The sequence below is a fragment of the Eptesicus fuscus genome, chromosome 2, assembly GCF_027574615.1.
Source record: "Eptesicus fuscus isolate TK198812 chromosome 2, DD_ASM_mEF_20220401, whole genome shotgun sequence".
In the NCBI taxonomy this organism is placed as follows: Eukaryota; Metazoa; Chordata; class Mammalia; order Chiroptera; family Vespertilionidae; genus Eptesicus; species Eptesicus fuscus.
In genome coordinates, this window is record NC_072474.1 from 91957586 (window position 1) to 91980850 (window position 23265).

The window sequence follows — 23265 nt, forward strand, 5'->3', positions numbered from 1 at the left end:
AGGGAGAGAGCTGATGGGCACACAGTGTCACAGAGTTCCATTGACTATGTCATGTTCATAACTGATTTGGGGCCTATTTCCAACAATAATGATGAGAGCAGCTAGGGATCCAGCGTGCCAACCAAGAGCCAGACACTGCTGAGCACTTTCTAGTTCTTTCTCACTGGAATCTCTCAGGGACCTGATGAAGCAGTACTTCCCCCATTTCATAGACAAAGGGGGGAAAGTTAACATTTAAGTGTCTGTTATGTTCCAAGCACTAAACAGAGAGTTTTATACGCATTACCAATTCATTTAATCCTCACAACACCCCTATGACTTGGGTACCATTATATCTGTTTTTGTAGATGAGGAAACTGGTACTCAGGGAGGTTAGGTAACTTGTCCAAGGACACACAGGAGGCAAATTCAAGATCTGGACTGTCTACTAGGTTGAACCATACGAAATCATATTTTCTGATGATACAACATTTCATAGGATTCAACCTAAGGGTTCCCAAATCTGTCTCATTAAAGGAGTTCACTGGCTTTTATTATATATATATATATATATATATATATATATATATATATATCAATCGTGGCAAAATGATAATAACTGTATTTAGTGGCAGGATATATGGGTAATATATGGGTAATCCTTACATTATTCTTGCAACTTTTTTTATAAGTTTAAAAATTTAAAAATAAAAAGTCAGGGCTGGGAGTGGGGGAGCATTATAAAGAAACTCCTGAGAAAACCTAAAAAGTTATTTGATTTATCTAAATATGATTTTTGCACTGCCCAAACTCACAATTACTTAACTTTATAAGGATAAACAATTTACATCTAAAATTAATTCCATAGTGCTTATAGGCTGACAAACTTTTTCTCTAAAGGACTAGATAGTAAATATTTTAGGCTCTATGATTGACATACAAACTCTTGTTTTTGTTTTGTTTTCAACCCTTTAAAAATATAAAAGCCATTCTTTGCAAGGAGGACGGCCAGTGCAAAAACAGGCCAAGGGTCATGATTTGCCGACACCTGATCCAGATGGAATTCCATAGCGTTCTATCTAAACAATAAAGTCAGAGTCAGGAAAACAAGTCAGAAACTTCCCTTCCTGGCGTTATTTCAAAGCAGTCTGATCTGGGGGCAGAGAAGTAGCGACTCAGTATGGCCAGAGCTTCCGTAGGGAATGGTTCTTTGCAACCTTTCTTTTGAGCCCTGAAGCCCTCAAGGACATAATCAGTATTTCATTAACATTTCTAACAGCATGACCATTGTCACACGTTTGCAGCTTGGTCACACTTTGACCCCAGACCTGTAGTGCTCAGTGGAGGGCTCACATCATTTGAGCATTAACCTCCCACGCTTCGACTGCACACACTTGGCAAAAACAACAGAGGCAGAGAGAGATGGTTAAAGCAAAAACACATCCACTGCAATTCTATTTGGCATCTACTTGTTTTTACTGTAAGTTATACATTTAAGCATAAGTCTTACTGTATACACGGGGTGCATCTGCAAAGCCACATGCATTGCATTTCACGGGCAAAGTAAAAGAGCTCCCAGGGTGATTTGAAGGCTAGTCCCATCTTCTATGCTGCCTGCAGGTGCCAGTCTTTTCTCTCTCCTGTCACTGCAGTTTTTAGTTCAGGTCCACCACGCTCATTTGTCTCCATCTAGCTTTAATGGCTCCACTTAAGAAAACTGAAATCTACGTCCTCCACTGACCACAGCCTCCTGTACTCTCATGACCTCACTCTTACTGGACTTGTCTTCTTATCTTAAGAAGTACAGCCAGGCCCTCGATGCTTACACTGTTCCAAGACCACCACCAGTGAGACCCGATGCTTATCTTCTGTACCGCCCTTGTCCCCACACTCTAGGTTTCCTGGCACCAATTCCACACCCCCAACTTCTTGTTTCTCTCTCATTAAAATCCCAGCTCTAGACACAGGACAGTGGGGAACAGCAAAGCTAGGAAATCAGACTTCTGCATTCAAGTCTTTCTGATTTGTATAACCTTAGCCAAGTTATGTAATCCTCTGTGCCTCAGCTACTTCCCTCTGTAAAATGGGTATGATAATAGTCCTCATCAGCCACAGGTACATTAAGAACCAGGCTGCTGAGAAGAAAACCAGGTCCTAGCCCCAGATGATGCCCTTTAGTTCGATGAGAACTCCGAATTTTCTCCAGGCAATTAAAAAACTTGGGAAATGTTTAGTGAACAAAGCACATGGTGTCCCTCCATAGTTGCAACCAACACTTAGAGCCGATCCAACTTGGACAAAGAGCTAAAAGTCTGTTGAACAAAAGGAAGAATTCACTGATGCCATTCACGTAGTTTTTGGCTGGGGTCTTATATTTTTAAATGTTGCTATACGAGTGGTGGTTATGAGTTAGACCTCCTTAATCACCAGCATCCACGAAACACTCTGGTCTTAGTGAGTGGTGCAGCCTTAAGCATTCTTTTTTATTATTATTATTATTGAGTTTATGCAGTTGAATTGGTTAACAAATTACATAGGTTTCAGGTGTACTCTACTTTGCAAAGACAGGTGACAAAAACCTGCCTGGACTCATTGTCTGGGGACCCTCACTTTCCTGAGAGCCTCCAAGCTGAGTTCCCTACCTTTTGGCCTCTGCCATCCACCAAGCCCACACCTGGAACAGTGCAAGTCCCCCTCCTGGCCAGATTGGTCTCTGGAGACAAGTCCCAGAAAAGGCACCTACTCATCTCAGTCTGTAGCACCCCAATATGCTCAAATCAAACGTAGCCATGCCCCCACCCCTGACCAAAAAGGAGAAGGGAAATCTTCCTCCATCTTTCCCAGCCTTCAGTGCCTGCAGCTCCTGGTCATGTTTTGTTTCTCATTGCTCTGTGGGCCGTGCACTCACAAATTTGTTTTCATCTGGTTTCACTGGCTGCTGACCCAGCTTTCCCTCTAAGGCTCTGGCTGGGATCATGCTACTGGCCTTCCTTGCCTGAGGCTACCAATTCAGTTCATTCCACCTTAGCAAACTCTGTGCCAGAGCTGCCCGCTGAACATGGCCCTGGTCCTCAGACTCCTTCAACTCCTCCATGTTTAGAGAACTTGGACAATAACTCACTTATCTTGGGTTTCATCCTGCCCACGCAGACAGTAACATTTGTCCACATCCTGCATTGGCCAGTTCCCTCAGTTTCAGCCCCAGGCTATCAGCAGTCCAAGCCCTTTATTTGTTTAAAGAGGCCCCTGCTATAATCTGTGCCTCTGTGTTGTCTAACCATACTATTTCCTAACCATGGCCTGGACTTAAACCCTACCTCTCCACCCCTATACAGCCCTAACAGTCATGAAAGTGTTTGCAAAAGGCCAATGGGTAGTGGTATTACACACATTGGCAAATCCATCCCCTAACTCAATGTCTTCAGCTAGGTAAGAAATGAATCCTGTGTGTGCCAATGTCTTCATTAAAACACACACACACACACACACTAGAGGCCTGGTGCACAAAATTTGTGCATGGAAGGGGGGGTGTCCCTCAACCCAGCCTTCACCCTCTCCAATCTGGGACCCCTCAAGGGCAGTCGGACATCCCTCTCACAATCCAGGACTGCTGGCTCCCAACGGCTCGCCTGCCTGCCTGCCTGATTGCCCCTAACTGCTTCAACCTGCCAGCCTGATCACCCCCTAACCACTCCCCTGCCAGCCTGATCGACACCTAACTGCTCCTCTGCTGGCCCGATTGCCCCTAACTGCCCTCCCCTGCTGGCATGGTCACCCCTAACTGCCCTCCCCTGCAGGCCTGGTCACCCCTAACTGCCCTCCTCTACAGGCCTGGTCACCCCTAACTGCCCTCCCCTGCAGGCCTGGGTCGCCCCCAACTGCCCTCCCCTGCAGGCCTGGGTCCCCCGCAACTGTCCTCCCCTGCAGGCCTGATCGTCCACAACTGCCTTCCCCTGTCGACCATCTTGTGGTAGCCATCTTGTGTCCACATGGGGGTGGCCATCTTTGACCACATGGGGGCGGACATCTTGTGTGTTGGAGTGATGGTCAATTTTCATATAACCTCTTTATTATATAGGATGTATATATATATATGTTTTTATTGATTTCAGAGAGAGGAAGGGAGAGGGAGAGAGAGATAGAAACATCAAGGATGAGAGAGAATCATCAATCAACTGCCTCCTGCATGCCCCCTACTGGGGATCAGGCATGTGCCCAGACCAGGAATTGATCTGTGACCTCCTGATTCATGGATTGACACTCAACCACTGAGCCACACTAGCTGGGCTGTGTGCCAATGTCTTTAGATCCAGATCCTTGCCTTCAGATGAGCCTCCTCAGTCCCAAATCAGGCAGGTGTTATTAGCCCCTGACAGATACACTCATGGGGATGGAGTGGAGAGGTGGATGCCTACAAGAATCTTTGGAACAAATGTTAAGTAAAACAAAAACCCCAAAAAAAAAAAAACTGGTACCAAAGACCCACTTCAACAGATTAAGAGAGCACTATGGAATAAATTAGATCAGATTCTGGGTAACCATTAACACTAGGAGAGGGCTAAGCCCAGAATCATTGGAGAAGCCGGTGTTAGAATACAAGGGAAGTGTAAGAGTCTGTCTGGGCTTGTCTCCGGTGGGATGCTAAACCACTATGGACCACCTATGAGATGAGCTCTGTTAACAAAGGGAAATGATCTGTGAGGGATGTAAGTATGAGAAGACTACATAGGAAGGAAGGCCTGGGAACAGCTAGCAGGGGATGTGAATTTCTCTTTGAAGAAAGCAGGGCAGTGGGGAGCAGGAATAAAAAGATGCTGACATGAAATGTGTTGAAAGGTGATGCACAATAATCAACATTTTTATGCAAATGTAATTTGGGGCGGCACCTTACCCACACGATCCTATGGAATAGGCAATAGGTGTAAAGTTTTGATTACCATTTTAAGAGGGGGAAAAAGAGACTAGAGGAGGTTAATTCATTTAATGGGTGAAGTAAGGAACTGAGTGTCTAGTTCTCCGGCTCCGAAACCCATGCTCTTTCAGCTACATCAGTGGGTGGGCCCCAAACAATATTCTGAAGTTGCTAATATTAAGAGTGGATTCTATGTGATTCCATTTACATGAAGTTCAAGATGAGATAAAGTAGATGCTATGATGATAGAAATCAGAACAGTGCTTTTCTGTAGGTGGTTAGGATGGACGGGGAAAGGACATGGGGAAACTTTCTCTTCTCTATCGTGATCCGGTGTAGGTTACATGCATGTACACCGTTTTCAAAACTCATCAGAATGTAAATTTGGGAGCTGTGCATTGCATGTCTATACATCTCACCTCAATAAAACAAAAACGAGTACTGAAATGACAGAACCTATTAAATAAATTCAAAAAATTTTAAATCTTGATGTGAAGTGTGTCTATCCACCTAGGACCATTAAGGTTCTAGCTTATCTTGGTCCAGAACTACTTCAGAGGAAGTGCTTGATTCCATCATCACAGCAGCACTCTGTGACAAAGCCCAGGCTCAGAATATAGACATTAACAATGCAGTCATTGTTCATATTTGAATTTTGCCAGCAGCGCAAATTAAACATATTCCAACCAGTTCAGAGAGCAGGCCCAGTGAGGAACATCACCTGGCGTGCTTGAAGCTGCTGTGAGTAAACAGAAGCGCTGTTTGCACTTGGCACACACTGCTTTTGTTTGGGGGGTTGGGAGCGGGGTGGACAAGGGGAGAAAAGCTGATACTTTTAACACAATTCGGTCTGCATCCATCCAATTACCCAGGCCCAGATTCTCACCCGGTGAAAGTGGGTTGGAACTGAGTAGCAGCTACCAGATATTCCTTCCATATCTCGTCTGAAATTGCCACAGTGCCCACCGCTCTACTGAACACCGACTCCCTCACTTACTTATGTTTACCGCTTAGCCCAGTGATTTTCTTTTTTAATTTCAGATTCAAACTGATTACATTCAAAACAAAACACTGGAAGTTTTACCTACACACTGAATAGCATTAATAATTTTTCTTGAATAAAAACCAACTGAATGCAGACTATACTTACTCGCAGAGAAGGATTCCGTTTTCTAACCCTGTCCGAAAATCTTTGTCACCAAAGCTCCTGCCGGTTACTTGCTGGAAAAGAAAAAGAAAAAGAAAGCATAAAGTTTTCTTTCTTAATCAGGAAGCACAGTGATTATATATATATATATATATATATATATACTTAAGAGCCTTGAAACAAGTGGTGGCATGTTAAGAATGGGGAAAATCTGTTAGGTCTGAATTTCCTTTCCATGTGTAGTTTTGCTTAGATCAGCTAATCTTAAATTTAGACCATTTCTTTGAAGTTTTTTTTTTTTCTTTCCTATTCACTACCTTTGAAAATATCTGTTCTTCCTGATAAGAGTGTTACTCTTCTGTTTTGGCCATGTTAACTCAAGGCCACAGCCTCCTTCATCCTGAGGATCCAATCCATACACTTTCAAAAAAGCCTGCGAGAAAGTACCACCTAAGGATGAAATATCCATTTGTTAAAATGTTAAAGGGGCAAGAGGGGAAGACACAGACCCCTAACCTTGACAGACTAACATTGAGACAGAAAGATTAACCTTTTGCACTCGGATGTCGAGTGTGACTCGACACGGTTAGCATTAGAATAGAGGAATCGAGAAAAAAGCAAGCGAGTGCAAAGATTAAAGCTAATATCCATAATGACATGGAGTAAAAAAGGAAAATAAAGGCGGGAAAAGAATGAACTGTGACGGCACAGGACTGAGGGCCAATCTTGATGCCTCTGGCTCTCAGCAGCCCTTTGGCCTAGGTACTGGGGCAATCCTTTGTTCATTCAACATTTCTTTATCATCTACAACATGCCATGTAAATATGCATACTATAAACTGTAAAGCAACCTCTAAAATAGCAAAATACAAAGTTATAGTCAATAAGCCAAGAAAAGAGATCAAAAGATATCATAAAAAATACTCTAACAATAAAAAAGAAAAAAAGGAATACAGAACAGATGTAAAAAATAGAAAGCAAATGGCAATATTGTAGACTTAAACCTAACTATATCAACAAGTGCATTAAATATAAATGGCCCAAACATCCCCAATTAAATGACAGAGATTATCAGATTGGATAAAAAAGCAAGATTCAACTATATGATGCTTATAAGAAATGAGCTTTAAATATAAAGATAGAAATAGGTTAAATAGAAGAATAGAATAAGATATACCATGCTAACACTAATCAAAAGAAAGCTGGAGTAGTTACAGTAATATCAGACAAAGGAACTTTTAGAACAAAGAATAATTCAGGAACAGAGATATTCATTTCACAATTACAAGGGATTTAGCTCATCAGGAAGACACAACAATCCTAAACATTTTTATACCTAATTTTTTTTTAAAAAAGCTTCAAAATACATAAGCCAAAATAGATGAACCTGCAAGGAGAAATAGACAAATTCACAACTAGAGTCGGAGATTTAATATCTCTCTTCGAAAACTGATAGAACAAGCAGACAGAAAATCTATAAGGATAAAGAAGAGTTGAACAACACTATTAACCAAGTGAACTTAATTGACATTTTTAGGATACTCCAATCCACAAAGCAGAATACACATTTTTCTTCTTACGTTCACAATGAAAATTTATTGAAATAGATCAATTTCTGGGTTAAAAAACCAATCTCCATAAACTTATAAGAATTCAATTCATAAAAAAGTATTTTATCTGACTGACCACAAAGAAATTAAATCAGAAATTAACAAAAGAAATATTTCTGGAATAATCCACAACTAATTTTAAACTAAGTAACACAATTCTAAACAACCCTTTGATTAAAGAAGGAACCAACAGAAATTAGAATGCATTCTGTAGTGAATGAATATGGCAATATAAAAATGTATGGAAAAATGCTAAGGTAGTATTTGGGGAAAATGTATAACACAAAACATCTAAATCAGAAAAGAACATTTCAAATCAATGAATTCTGCTTCCACCTAAGCAAATGAAACCCAAATTAGGCAGAAAAAAATACTTTATACCAGAGTTGAAATCAATCAAATAGAAAACCAAAAAGCAATAGAGAAAAATCAATGATATAAAAAGCTGTTTCTTTGAGAGCAATAAAATGATAAACCTTCAGCCAGGTTGATAAATCTTCAGCTAATAAAATTGATAATCTCTGGTTTTTAGCCCAAAACAGAAAAACACAAATTATCCATCAGGAATGACAGAGATGACATCATTTCATATTTTACAGACATGAAAAGAATAACAAAGAAATAGTATAAGTAAATTTGTGGCAATAAATTCACCAACTTAGATGAATGCGAAAAATTCCTTGTACAAACAATCAAAGTTCATTCAGCAAAGAAACAGATAACCTTTCCTCACCTCCACACCCCTCAAAAATGCCAGGCCCAGAAGGCTTGCCTGGTAAATTATACCAAATATTTAAGGAAGAAATAATGCAATCCTACACAGACTCTTCCATACAATTGAAGAGGAAAGAATACAATTCATTCTATTTGGCCAACATTACCCTGCTTCCAAAACCAAAGACATTACCAGACAGAGAGAGGTAGAGGTAGAGATAGAGATAGAGACAGAGAGAAAGAGAGAGATAGAGATAGAGATAGAGAGAGAGAGAGATAGAGAGAGAGAGAGATAGAGAGAGAGAGAGAGAGAGAGAGAGAGAGAGAGAGAGAGAGAGAGAGAGAAATGTCAACATGTTATCTCGGAATCAGATGTGATTTTTAATTTCTTCTTTAAATTTTTCCCTATTTTTCTAAAACTTTCTACAATTAATACATATTACTTTAATCATCAGGAAAATGAGGCAGAATTTTTTGTTGTTTTTTTTTTTAAAGAGCAGTCTAAGAAAACTAAATGGTCCCAACTCTTTCTTGTAAACCAGAGTTCCAGTTCTATTATAAAACATCATTACCACTCCCACTAAAAAGGCAATTCACAAGCCAATATAATAGACTGCCTAGAAAAAGAAGGAAGGAAGGAAGGAAATTCCTTTGTTAGTATTCTCTTCCTCTTATTTGAGGGAAAGTAAGAAAGTGAATAAAAAGTAGTTCTTTGCTGTTTGCAAATATCTAGCCTTTTTTTTTTCCAAAATAAAGAAATTAATAAAGATGCCCTTTTAAAAGCTAAGATTTTAAACACAGACTTTAAACACTTTAGTTTTTGCTTTCCTGAACATATTAGTCCCATTTATATTCTCAAAATATCACTAATATGTTCTATAGAACTAACCTCTATTCACCAAAAAGTGATTAGGAGGCTTTCAAAACATTTTTCCCCAGGTCTTCCTTTACATTTTTGTTAAAAGTATGTTCTAGTGCAAATGGTGCTAACATTGAGAACTTAAGATAGTTTAGCTACATTTGTTACAGAATTTCTGGCTAAGTTAATCAGGGCCCTTCTCCATTTATTGAGCAATGATGATGAATGGGGCCTAGAGACAGAAACTCAAATGAGACATGACCACCACATACAGAAAGCTCAAAGACTGGTGAAGGAAGCACATATCTAAACTCTTACCAGCAATAGAAGGCAACACAACTATTAAGATTATAAGAAAATATTGGTGGACGCAGACCACCTAAAAGGCCCATGTACTATTTAAAATTGTCTTGCATGTGATGCATAGTTACTAAAAAATTTCAAGTAGAGTTGATTTAATAATCCAATGTCAGCATGCTAATCAAAATGCTCCAACTTGTAGTTTGATTAAATTCAATCTCCTAGACTCCCAATTCTGGAGACAGAAATAGGCACCACGCATTTGGAGGAAGGTTCTTATTTCTACCCCTGTTCCCCCTCCTTTGCTCCTTCCCTCCCCCCTTTCATGTGTCCGTCCATTAGGTCCCAGCATAGCCTTCACATTGCTCTCCACTGATCAAATGCCATCCATTCTTCCAAGCCCAGGTCATTGAGTATAGAGCCACCTGGTTCTTTGTTAGGAAGGTCAACAGCAATTCTGAATAGACTCCAGAAATTCAACCAGGAGGTTGCCAATAAAAAGTCTGGTTCTTAAACCAGCAGCAGCATCTTCACCTAAAATTAATATTTAAAAACACTCTCATTTTTCCCACTCCTTCCAAGACCTACTTAATCAGAACCAGCATTTTAAAAAGATGTCCATGTGATTCATATGCAGAGTAATTTTGACTAAATTTACTAAACTAAGCCAGCCTCTAAAATGGCAAAATCAAAAGTTATAGTTACAAATCAGAAAGGGAGGACCTTCCATTTGGAATTGAGATTTTGGATCACCTGTCTCAACAACTCCTGTCAGCATCATCTTTATGATGTGTTTACAATATCGAACTCTGAAGACTGCTAATTTAACTCCAAAGACTGCTAATTACTGTTCCCTTCATGACAGTATAATCCATTGCTATAAAAAAAAAATAGCTGCCGAGAATCAACTACCATCTCCCAAGTGCATGAGCAGGGGAAGTGTAAAGTGACTGCCCAGACTCTTCACTAACCTTCCCACCTGGATCCTGACTGACTGAGGACTCTCAGGAACCTTTCAGACAAGACACCGGCCAAGCCATACTGTTGGGATCACTCTCCAAGGACACAGGGCAGGATGGAAAGATTAGTAGGGCTATAAAAGAGCCAGAGATGGGTTCCTGGGTCGTGGGGTGGATGGAGAGAGAGCCCGGGTTCAGGAGCACTCAGGAACTAGCAGGGAAGAGCAGCATGAAACATCAGGAGCACTTTGTCATTCCCCTGAATTCTGCTCTCCACACCTTGCTGGATCCTCACCCGTCTGATCAATTAATCCTTGCAACTCCATTCTTGCAATTGTTCAGCTTAGTCATGCTTGATCCTGATCTCTCACACCCAAGCATACCCACCAACAAATCCTGTTGATTCTCCCTTCAGAATTTAGTGAGAACCCAATCACTTCTCACTGCCTCCCCTCTACCACCTTACTGCACCATCTTATACCTAGCTGAGACTCTCTTATTAGCCTCACTGCTTTCACCTTTGCCTCCCTTCCATCTATTCTCAACAGGGTAGCTAAGTAATCCTGTAAGGTTAAATCTAGCCACTACTGTACTCAAAACTCCCAATGCCTTCCCATCTCACACACAGCAAAAGCCAAAGCTCCTGCAGTTCCCTGAAGGCATTCAACATAAAACAAACAAGCAGACATGGCCTGCGTTTCTCAGTGGTTAGAGCATCGGCCCACATACTGAAGGGTCACAGGTTTGATTCCCAGTCAAGGGCACATACCTGGGTTGTAGATTCAATCTTGGTTGGGGTATGTACGGGTGGCAACCAATCAATGTGTCTCTCTGTGTTTCTCACCTCTCTCTCTCTCTCTCTCTCTCTCTCTCTCTTCTCTCTCTCTCTCTTCTCTCTCTCTCTCTTTCTCTCTCTCTCTCTCTCTCTCTCTCTCTCTCTCTCTCTCTCTCTCTCTCTCTCTCTCCTCCTCTCTCTCTCTCTCTCAATGCCTCTGCCTCTATGTCTATCTCTATCTCTCTGTCCCGCCCTCCCTCCCTTCCAACAACTCTCTCTAAGAATCAATGGAAAAAAATATCCTCAGGTGAGAACAAAAAACAAAACCAACAACAAAACAAAACAAAAACAAAAGACCTAAAAACTAGCTGTAGCACATGGGCAAAACTATGAGATAACCCCATGATTTTAAGTGGGGCATAATGAATCTGCACACCATTCAAGGGGATCCTCAAAAGCACTTATGTTGGCAATTATGTCACCAACTATACCCTGTGCGCCTTTCAGGAAAGTCCAATATCAGACTCTGCCCCCTGCTTTATGGTTTAGGGTTAATTTACTTCCATTACTAATCAAAATATTTGTTGGAGGGACATGTAAGTGTCAGATCAAAACATTCAATGAATGGATGATTTATCAAAACTTTGATGGTTTTAAAGGAAAAGAAAAGATTTCATGTACTTGAGCAATTAAACCCAAAGCAGAAGCAAGAGGACATCATGATGTGTTATCACACTATTTTATGCAATTAATTACTGAGGAAGCTCATCTATATATTGATTTTCTTCCCAGAGAACTAAACAGTAATTATGTTTCTGAGTTTGTCCATATTAATGGCACTGCTCTAAATGACTCAAATAACTAAAATGCAAAGGAGTACAAAAAAGTCTAATACAGAAAACCACACAACTTATGGAAACATTTTTATGATGTGTTTATCATGTAACACATCATATAGCATGATGCTATACTTCACTAATTACTGTGTTACCATTGTTATTATGTAATTGCCATGAACAGGCAAAGACTGCCAAGAATCACTCTCTCAGCCTGATTATTACCATTTAAACAAACTGTATTTCAGAAATGTTTTCATTAAGCTTCAGTGTTGTTTTGTTAAGCAATCTGGTGGATATACTACAGACTATTAATAAACTGAAGGACGGGGATTGTAACTTAATTTTCGAAAGCCTTATTATATGATCTTAAAAGGAGATTCTATTGGCTGACAAAATACTGGTCCCTAGATTCGAGCAATTGAAAAAAAAACACACACAACAAATTAGTAGATTTTTTATTTACTTAACTTTTGAAAGGCATGGATATTTTCTCTCAATTGTTGTACAAAACAGGTACACTTTTCAGAAGGTTGTGATTTCCTCCTATAAACACTAAATGGGCATCACACCTCTTTAAGTCTCTGGAGAAGATTTGTGGCTCATTATGCCCATTTATCTTCTGATCATATTTGACTTATCTGACAAGAACATTTCTGCATATTTTATACCTGAATTGTAAAATAAAGCAGAATAGAATTGCTCTTATTTTTCACGTTTATTAAGAATAAATTAACTGCTATTTCTGTCTCCTTCCTGGGGTTGCTAGAAAAGTCAAATCAAGATTCTGTTGAAACTCTTTGTAAACATATGAGCAAGAATTAGCAATCAACCAACCAGTCATCTACTGAATACCTATGTCATGTCAGGCAGTATAATAGGTGTAAGACTAAAATAACAAAAAGATCTGCAGCCTACCCAGTAAGAATCCACAATCCAGGGGGAAAGATAAAACAGTACAATGTAGTAGGTGTTGATAGAGAAACATGGAAAGAGATCCACAGGGACATGGAGGAAGCAATACATGCAAATTGCACGACTGAAGCAATACTTGATGGATAAATAGTTCACATTCATTTACCAACTACCATATGCCCTCACTGTTCTAAATGCTTGTCACATATTAATTTATTTAATCCTCATAACAACTCAGTGAGGTAGATCTGACTATTATCATCTCCAGTTGAAAGTCAAGGAAACCTAGACACAAAGAGGGTAAGTAACTTTGTGCAAGGACACAAAACAAGTAAATAGCAGAGCCTGGACGTGAGCCCAGGTAGTGTGACTGCAGAGTTCATGCTCCTAAGCATGATTCTACACAGCTTCTGAGCAAAGAAATAAACACTCTCTGCCCAATACAGTCTAGGAAAGCCTGTGAGGGGCTGGCATTTGGATTGGTTCTGAGGGATAAGAAGGGATTCCCCAAAGGAAGGAGATAAAGTAGGGCACTCCAGGCAGACAGAAAGGCCTGTACAAGATTTCTTTGAACAAAGAGGGGAAGTTCTAAGGGCTGAGCACAGGGGGCAGGCAGGGAGGGAGGAGGGGGTGGGAGGAAATGGGGTGCCGAAGGAGGCATGGCCCAGATGATAAGGAACTTGTGTGTCAGAACTATGGCTTATACTTGATCCTGAAACAAAAGAGGTGCCGCAGACGATGGGGGTAAAGAAGGGATTCTCCCCATCATTCTCCCCATTTTCCACTAATTCCCCATTCCTAAAGAGAATGACTTTTGCTTGGTGCTCACAATTAACTCCTCCCAGACTTTCCCACCCCCATATTATAGCCCAATGACCTCACTGTTGGGATCACACTGAGATTGAGACCCTCTGGCCCAACTTTCCATCGGACCACCAGCCCAGCCCTGCACACATTGCTCTATGTACCATACCTGCACCTATCTTTTCATCTTTTCCTGCTAGCTCAAAAGGAAAAAATATACTTCCTCTTTCCTCTATCAAAGCTCTGGATCCTATTCTTTCTCATCCCTAGGTGCTGCCTTTATCTGAGCCTTACCCCTTGGTTCATAATATCCTTCATCTCTCTGCTGGTAGCACAAGTTCCCTTTCTTCCTAAAAACTCTAGTTCAATCCCAACCTCTTTAACCCACCATCGCAGTTTCTCCTTCCTTTGACAGTCCAAGCTCCCTCTGTGAGTACCCTGTGCCCATTCCCCTTATCTTCATAGCTCAGCCGCCTACAAGCTATCCTCTTTTAATTCACTGAAAATTCTTAAAGGGTTAAGAGCTGAGACCCATGATTTTGAGATCCACCAACATAAGCTAAGTCATAAGCAGATTAATAAACATCTACCAACCCTCAGCTTCCCTACTTACAAAATGGTAATTGTATCTACTCCAAAGTTTTGCATGAAGAGTAAGTGAACTAGTATATGTCAAGCCATTCCCATTGTACTGACCCATAGTCAGAGCTCAGTAAATTTCACTGTCAATATTGGCAATAATGCTAGAATTGTCATAGATTTCATCCTTGATTTCTCCCTTTCCAATATTCTTAGCAGGTCCTTCTGCCCTGGTTTAATGATGCCATGCTTTACTGGTTCTCCTCTTAAATTCCAATATTGCCTAAAAGACATTTTCTGAGCTAAAAGACATGTTCTCCTTTAACCTAAATCAAAGTCTCAGCAGCAGGATAGTAAATCACTCCCTCCTTTTCAATCACTTTCTCTCCCAGGCCTCCTCACCACCAAACACTCCTGGCTTTTTTCCTACTTCATTCAATAAATACTCCTTTCTCCGCTGCCTTAGGTACTTACACTCCATTCATTTCCTAATGTAAAACATGGTTTTTTCCTCCTTTCTTCACTTTTCCTTTTTCTCTCTCCAACCATATATTCCCCTTCCCTGGGTAGTACCATGCCCTTAAATATCTCATATATGATAATTCAGACATTTTTATGAGTTTAAATCTCTTGCCTCTAATTATCCTGCATATGATAACTCACACATTTCTCTACATGGCTCTGACCCTTTTCCCCTGAAGTCCAGAATCAAATATCCAATTTCCTACTCAACATCTCTACTTGACTACCTAATAAACATGTCACACTTAAGATCAAAACAAAATCCATAATATCTGTCCCCTGATCCAACCTGTTGTTCCACCTCTCTGGTCTTCTCCATATCAACGTATGGCACCACCATCTCCACCCCCAATAACACAGAGGTGCATTCAAACCATCAAGAACAACAGTGCTCCTCCCTCCACAATGTATTTAGGATCTGTTCTTTCCCTCTGTCTCTACATGACCACACTAGTAGCAGCAGCTGCCCTGCTTCCACGCTGGCCCCTGCACACACCACCTCTCACACAGCACCCAGGAATCTTTCTATAGATCCATCTCGTGTCCCTTCTCATTACACTAGCATAAGTCCAAGTATAATCACAACCTCTTCATTTTACAGATGGGAAAAATAATGTCCTGCAAATGAAGTGACTAGCTCAAGGTCATACAGCTAGCTATCAGCAAGGAAGACTAGGCTCAGGTCTCCCTTCACCCATGCCAGGGCTTCATTGCCCCCAACATTGCCTTCAGAAAGCATTCCTTTTTGTGGCACTGATATTGCCACACTCTCTTGAACAGCAATAGCTCCTTACATCTATTCAGTTCGGCTTGGCAAAGAAACAGCACAGAAGTCCAGGCCTGAGGTTACTTAATCAACATTATCAGACCCTGATCCTCTCCAGCACTAGCTCTGAGCGCTTAACAGTGAGGATAATAGAATGCAATCTGCAGAATCCATTTATATTTTCATCGTGTCATCAGAAAACCAGAAGGCGCTGTTTATAGCCACAGATTGACAGACTCCACTAAAAAAAATCTAATTAAGAATGCAGGCAATGCTCAAACGCACCCTGGGAGCATTAAATCCTCTGATCCAGCCTTTGTGCGCTCTAGACACAAGAAAATGGGTCAGTCCAGGAGCATGTGAGTGGGTTCAGCAGCAACTGTGGCTGCACATCCTCAAGCTGTTCTTGCCTTACCAAGAGCCTGAACAGATGCTACAAAGAGAGTCAGACAACACTCAAAGTGAGCTTCCACACAGCATAACGTGGTAGCGACTGATTTGGGAGCAAAGAGAAAGACGAGTCCAAAAAGAAAATGCTCGTGGAGTTGTCTGGGCTCTGTGTGTTTTCTCCATTTCAAGGAGTAGGGACCTGCATCAGCCACAGTGTTCCTTTCACCTGAGTACCATGTAGCTCCACTAAGTGGGGCAAATCAGTGTAGGTAACTGTCATCCGGTCCTCAGCACAGTGAGATATAAGATCTTTGAATTAGGCAAATCAGGGGCTGTGTGACACTGGACAAATGGCTTCATTTCTCTGAGCCTGCACCCTCATCTTTAAAAGATGGTTGTAGGAGCCTGTTTTATGAGGTTGTTAGAGGTTACAAGTCATGAGTGGAAAGGTTTAGGAGGACATTTTTTTCCCTAAGCTTCATGGTTACAATTTTTGTTCAAAAGAAAGGGAGTGTAGTTGAGGCAGGTTTGCCACTACGCTGATGGACCTGGGACTGTGGGTCTGGGTACAAAATCGCACAGGGAAGCTGATGTGATAACCTCCCACACACTGTCCAGGTGAAGTGAGACCATGGGGAAACCACTGTGCATATTCAGAATATGACACATGTTATGAGAAAATTGGCCTTAAAAATGCCAATGTCATGACAAAAAGTGGAGGATTGCTATTCCAAAATAAGAGTCTTAAGAGACATACAACCAATTGCCTTGCACACTACTTAGTAAAAATCTTAATAGAACCTTTACAGATGACACTTTGGGCCCAATTGCAGAATCTGAATACACACTGGTCATTTGATAATATCAAGGGCTTCACTTTATTAACAGTGACAATGATATGGTGGCTATGTAAGAGAATGTTCTTCAATTTTGCAGATGCACACCAAAATATTTAGAGGGAAAGGGGTCTGGTGTCTGTAATTTATTTTGAAATCATTGGAAATATGCTGGGGGTATATGTGAATGTGTGTGTGTATGTTTGTATAAGAAGCAAATATAGAAAATGTTAACAATTATTGAAACTAGACAGTAGGTATATGGGTTTCCTTGATTCAATTCCTTCCTACCTTCCTCCCTCTGTCCCTTTGTCCCTCCCTCTCTTCTTTCCTTTGTTTCTTTTGAATGTTTCCAAATATTCATAATAAAATGTTGTCGGGAGCTAGGGCTGAAAGTCATTCAGCTGCCCAGGGAAAGTACTCAGGGTAACCTGTCCAACTCCGGCTCATTTATTTCTAGGAGCATTTGCTCATATTTGTTTTCACTGATGACAGTCACTTATCAGTTCACTATCAATCATTTCATTTATATCCAACCCATACTCTCAACTGCTCACCACACAGAAGTGGCACTTGCCAGCCATTGGATCAGCATGACATTAGCACTGAGAATGGAAGGAAGAAGGGGTCAAGCCTTCCCAATTTTGGCCAAGAACTGGAACCAGAGGCTCTGCCAAGTACACACAGTCCAGTGACAGCTGTAGAGCGGTGTGAAGAACTGATCAATTTCACCATTTGATATTCTAATAACTGAATCATTTTTAGTGAAGAATCCAAAGTAACCACAGAACTGTTGTACTTTGTCAGGACTTGGCATTTAAAAAGGCATCAAAGTCAAGTTAGAAAACTACTAGAATTCATCCAAACAAGTTATTAGATTCCCAAATGAAAACAAACCATGGTGAAATGTCATCCTACAGACAGGATGATCACATTCTAAACAGCCTGAACTTTAAAAAGTTGGTACGACTTGGGCAACACAACTATGAAGGCAAGAAAGTGATCAACATAAAATGAGAGTGACTTTGAGAAGGAGGGAGGAATTATGGCAGGGCTCAGGGTGGGCTTCCAGGGTGGCACAATTCTACTTCATGAGTTGGATCCACTTCCTGATCCAGTAATTCTAAGGCTGTTCACTTTCAATAAGAAACTAAGTTATGTATTTGTTTTACGTGGCTTTCTGTAATTGTGTTATATTTTACAATTAAAATGATTTAAAGGGAGGCCTGGGAATATGTAGCTTAACCTCCATATTGACTCACCCTCACTTATTTTCTCTCATTAGCCACTAAAGCCATTTCCATCTGTTTTAGTCAGAAAATACTTTGTAGTTATAAAACGCCACTTTTAAAAGGTTTTTCATTCAAATATAACAGAAATACACTTCCATCTAATAATATTCCTAAGGTCCACTGTTGAAATGGTGGCTGGAATGCACACATGCCCACTGCCTAGTGTATTTTAAAACAAACATTTGAACATTGGACACAGGAGCCAATATGCTATTTGGCTTTGAAACATAAAAAGCCGTATCTTCTTCAAAGAGTTTGCCATTTAAATGGCTCTAGGCAGGCGCTTAGGATTGGGAATGGCCATAGTGCCCCTCACCCCCATCTTTCATCAATGGTTCTTTTGTTGGGATCACACAGTTGTCTAGCGACACCTTGTCAGGCTTGGTCAGAGGCCCAAAGTCAAGATAACTGAGTCCCAGTCACAGTTCTGCTAACAACCAAGAGCTTCCAGCAAATCACTTCACTCTCTTAGTCTCAGACAGCTCCACCCAAGGCTGCTGACTCTCTGCATCCTCTTTCACCCTAGCCTTTCACCTTGACATTTTGATGACAACAGGACACATCATTTATTAAACCTTCATCCGTTCATTTACGCGTCAGCTCCCCAGTGGGGTAGTTAGGCTCCCAGGACGGGTTACACAGATTGTGCCCTGGACAGGAGCCCCAGCTGAGGAGACAAGCTGTGGCTGAGGCCAGCCTGAGCTCTCTTTGTCAAACCATTCAAACTCTTCTAAAAGAAGAGTCCCATTTTCCTAAATCACACAGCACCACCCTCTGTGCCCACGCCCATAGGGCCCACCCTGAGGTGCCATTTTGGGTTTACACAAAGGTACTCGTGGGTTATCAGAGGCCCTGATACAAGTACTGCTATTATCGCTGTTATCCAGATAAACTGAAATACAGACCATTAAGTAATTTGCCCAGCTTCATAGAGCTGGTAGGTGGCAGAGCCAGGACTCTCACCTGGACAGTCTGACTCCTGACCAGCATGCTATGTTGCCTAAATATATCTGTGTCCCTGCTGACTTGCCCCTATTATCAGTTAAATTGTAAATAAAGACCTGACTTCCCATTGCCTGTGCCACCTTCTCTCTTGTATGTGCCTTTTCCTTAAACTGTGGAATAAAAAATAAACCCCCCAAATCTAGACATTTGTCAAAATGTCTGTACATTTAGGATCAATTCGCTCCATACCATGGGGGTGAAATAATAAGAATTTTTGTGATGTCACTGGAATTTTAGCTCTATATTTTTAAAATCATCACAAATATCCAAAGGATCCAAATTAAAACAATCCTACATACAATTTGACCCTCTAGGGAATGAAAAATAAATATCGACTGGTGGGGAGTGTCAGGGACAAGAAGAAAGGAAGGCAAGATGCCTCATTAAGGCCACTAGGCATTTCTATAACAAAACATTTGTGTTACGGCAGGAAATCTGTTCTCCTGGCTGGTTTGTGATGAAGACAGAGGGTGGTCCTCCCAGCACCCTGGGATGCCATTCATCGCTGGGCCTCACTGACCCTGCAATGTGGTGGCTGCCTCCTCCCTGCCCCCCCAGGTGTTACAAAGAAGAGTGCAACCCTGGACTACAGAGAAATTAAAGAAAAAACAGGCAGGCTAGTCGTTATAAATCTAATAGGTGAGAGCCACGTTAAACCAAAAACCAACAACCAATAACGGGACCTTCTGACCACACAGCATCTTGAAATACTTCATTAATGAAAAGATAGGGGAGAGGAAGAAAGGTCTAAAAGGTAGTTGTGTTATTGTTAGAATACGTACTATGTTCTAATAGGTCCTTGGTTATATTTTTAAAACCCCTTATAATCAAGTCATCTTGAGAGATGGCTTAGAACCAAAGGTTCCGCAAAATGCTTAACATTGATTCTCACTGTAGGGGAGAGGGGGGCCATGACGTGTATCGTTTGCCCATCTCCCCCGTGTAAAAACTCCCACCACAGGGGATTTCAAGTTCACCCTGATGTCACTAAACACAGAAGGAGAAGATGCAAGGGCCTCTCTCCTGAGCCTTGTGAGCTGGCTCCAAAATACCGCTGCGAACTCGCAATGTGTATTGCATACACATCAGCTCCTCGAATAGCATCGTGTCATTTCATTATGACATTGATGACATGCCATAGGTACTTAAAACTTGTTTATGTCAAATAGCCTATGGTAAAATCAGTTCCACTATATGTTGTCTTGCTTAGCGTGGCAGAACCTATAACAATGTTAAGTGAGGACCTACTGTACATTATGAGGCTGATAGCTTAAATGTAGTGTTTCAAGTGTATTACAACTTCTAAATATCCATGACATTGAGAATTTATCAAATAATCATTGAAAACAAAGCATATATCTATGTAAACATTTAAATGCTTCTAAACTTTCATTTGCTCTTGTTCATAAACAGTCAACATCTTACAGAAATACATTCCATGGTCCATGGTCAAGTAAGTTTGGGGAATGCTGTGTATGGTTTGTTTTGTGATGTTTTTTTTTAATATGATGATGTGTTTTTGTTTTTCAACTTTGAGCTACTCAGAGCTACTCTGATGCTATAACCTGTTATGCTTTCAGATAGCTTTTGCCAGTTTCCTGGCTACGGAAGCAAAAGGTCTCTACTAAATTCCTGAAAATTGGAGCAATAACAATAGTCTAAAGAATAGGCTTGTCTCAAGCTTTTAAAATCAAATCTAAAAACCTTACTTTTGTCCTGCCGAAGTATTTCCTATCTGTGGAATATGCTCGGGTTCTCGAAAGCTTGCACCCTCTCTCTAGTCTTGAATTTGAAAACATATTTATTTCTTCCTCCTCCCCTTATAGGAGAGCCAAGAATGATATAGAGCAAAGCGAATAACTGTCCCCAATCCATTCTAGTGTGCAGTGATATAATTTTTAACGAAATAAGTTTTAGGCAATTAACCAGGCTATAATCACCTTTTAGAGAAAAGCTTATGAGAAAAACACAGCCCACTTCCACCATAAGGACACAAACCACCCAAATGAGAGTGTCGCCCACACTGCTCAGGAGGCGCTAAGCACACAGAACTAGCAGAGCAGACCAGTGGCTCTCACCACTGACTGACACAGAGAGCTATTGTTTGCAAAAGGAAGAGCAGAGGACTGAGGCTGTTTGCAACAATCAACAGCTCTGTTCTTTCTTTCTTTTTTCTAATTGCTAGGACACCTGCTGCCTCAGTCTCTTTAGCCCCATCCATTATGCAGCCTGTTGGTGGTGATGGGACTGGGATATGCCATTGCACACAATGACAAACCAGAGGAAAGACAAAGGTGCAGACCCAGCAACCCTAAGAACACACAGCAAAGAATCCACGCATTTCCTCTTCCCACTCTTGGGATCGCAGGTCCTTCAAATATCCACTCCCACCCAAATTCATTGAGTCGCCATTTTATGGCATCGGGAGGAGTGAAAATGCAAAGACAATACTCGTTCTTCCCATGATGTCCTTACGGGATTTAATTATGATTTCATGGGGATTACCCTCCACATTTATCTTCTGGCCCACCCCAGAGAGGAAATTCAGAAGCATTTCCCAGAGTGTCCCATAGAGTCCTAGTTCCACAGGATGTTGAGATGTGATGTGGGAAAGGGCTCCATAGCCAATTCAGTTTTGAGAATGCTGTATTTCTTTAAAATTATGGTGTTTGGTGTATTTTTTTTCAACTTTGAGGTTCTCAGAGCCAATAATATGTCAATGTACACTGAGGTCCTCCGGTGAGGGATAAAATAGTGTTTCCCAGTGTGTCTGGGAAAGACGTCCTTTCGAGCAAGGTCTCTGGTGGGTGGGACCAGTGTTTGCGGAACATGCGTTAGGAAACTGGCATTCTGCAGAGCTGGTTAGCTCATAGCCTAGGGGGTCTAACAGGCTCTCCCTCATGTTGTTTGGCCTTAACCGTGTTGGATCACCTGGTACTTTCAATAATTGTAATAAGCTGCCCTGGTTTTAAAATCAAAAGAGCTAATATTTAAACAACAACAAAGCTTTTTTATTGCTTCTCTTGAAAAAAAGAAAGTGGGGTAATGGGGCTCATTGTGCCCACAGACTTGCCACAGAATAGTTTAAACCATAAAGAAATTTTTAAAAACACCATAGAAGGCATCCTGTTTGTAGTAACGTTAAGGAAAGAAAAATTACAAATGCACTTACTTATGTATAAGTGTTCAGAGAAGTGAAATAAGGCAAGTGAGAGTGGGCAAGTGAGAGGCCTTCTGAGCAGCTGGGAGGATGTGATTGGACGGGAGAAAGGAGGGATGTGTGCAGAGCTGAAGGAAACTCCAAGATGCAAGCACAGGCTGAAATCAATGTCATAAAAATAGATCACAGGCTGCTTTGAAATACAGACACAAAACGCATGCTCATTTAAATGTGCTATTTAATTGAGGAACATAGCAGTCAGGAATTTTAACCATTAAGTAGCTCTGAGCCACTTGGCTATTATATACAACCTCTGAGAGGATACACACTAGATATTTCTTAGCTATATGACTAAGTAATTCCCAAAACAATTTCCATCAAATGCCAGGTGCAAAAGCAATTACATCAAAATCGTGGCCAGTTCCACAGACCTGTAATAGCAGGGCCTCCAAGAACCAGTGAACCAGTGAACCAGTTCGAAAATAATGCTGGAACCTCAGAGATCCTATTACTAAGTAGCAGAAATAGATTTTCAAGTGCTCGCTTTGAAATATTAAGCATTGTTCCACCCAGATATTTCCACCATCCTAGAATATTTATTAAAAACCAGTTCAAAGTGAGTCAGCTTCTAAAATAAAGCTTCATTTTGCCTGAAGTCACGATGTGTAGCTGTTTAATCTTTCCTTAATGTGATTAGCACATCCTCAGAAACAAAAAAATAAGTAAAAATATTTTCTTATTAAAAGGTCAGATCTATGATAGGAGGTCGAAACATGTTTCTTAAGCTGAATTAACATAGGACTCTTGCTGTTCTATAATTTCTGTTATTTTTCACATAATGACTCTTGCAAGATTTGTACTAACAACTCAAAGCCCCAGCCCTCAGACTTGATTAGTCTTCTATCT

At 40.9% G+C, this 23265-nt stretch overlaps 1 protein-coding gene across 2 annotated transcripts in view; it reads right to left on the reverse strand.

The window, feature by feature from the left end:
* The window catches only part of LIMCH1 (LIM and calponin homology domains 1), a 323090-nt gene that overhangs the window by 187348 nt on the left and 112477 nt on the right, over positions 1–23265 (reverse strand). For both annotated transcript variants that reach the window (XM_008140255.3, XM_054729386.1), the window contains exon 2: positions 6042–6112. In XM_008140255.3, coding sequence (XP_008138477.2) covers positions 6042–6112 — 71 coding nt within the window. The remainder of the gene's footprint in view (positions 1–6041; positions 6113–23265) is intronic.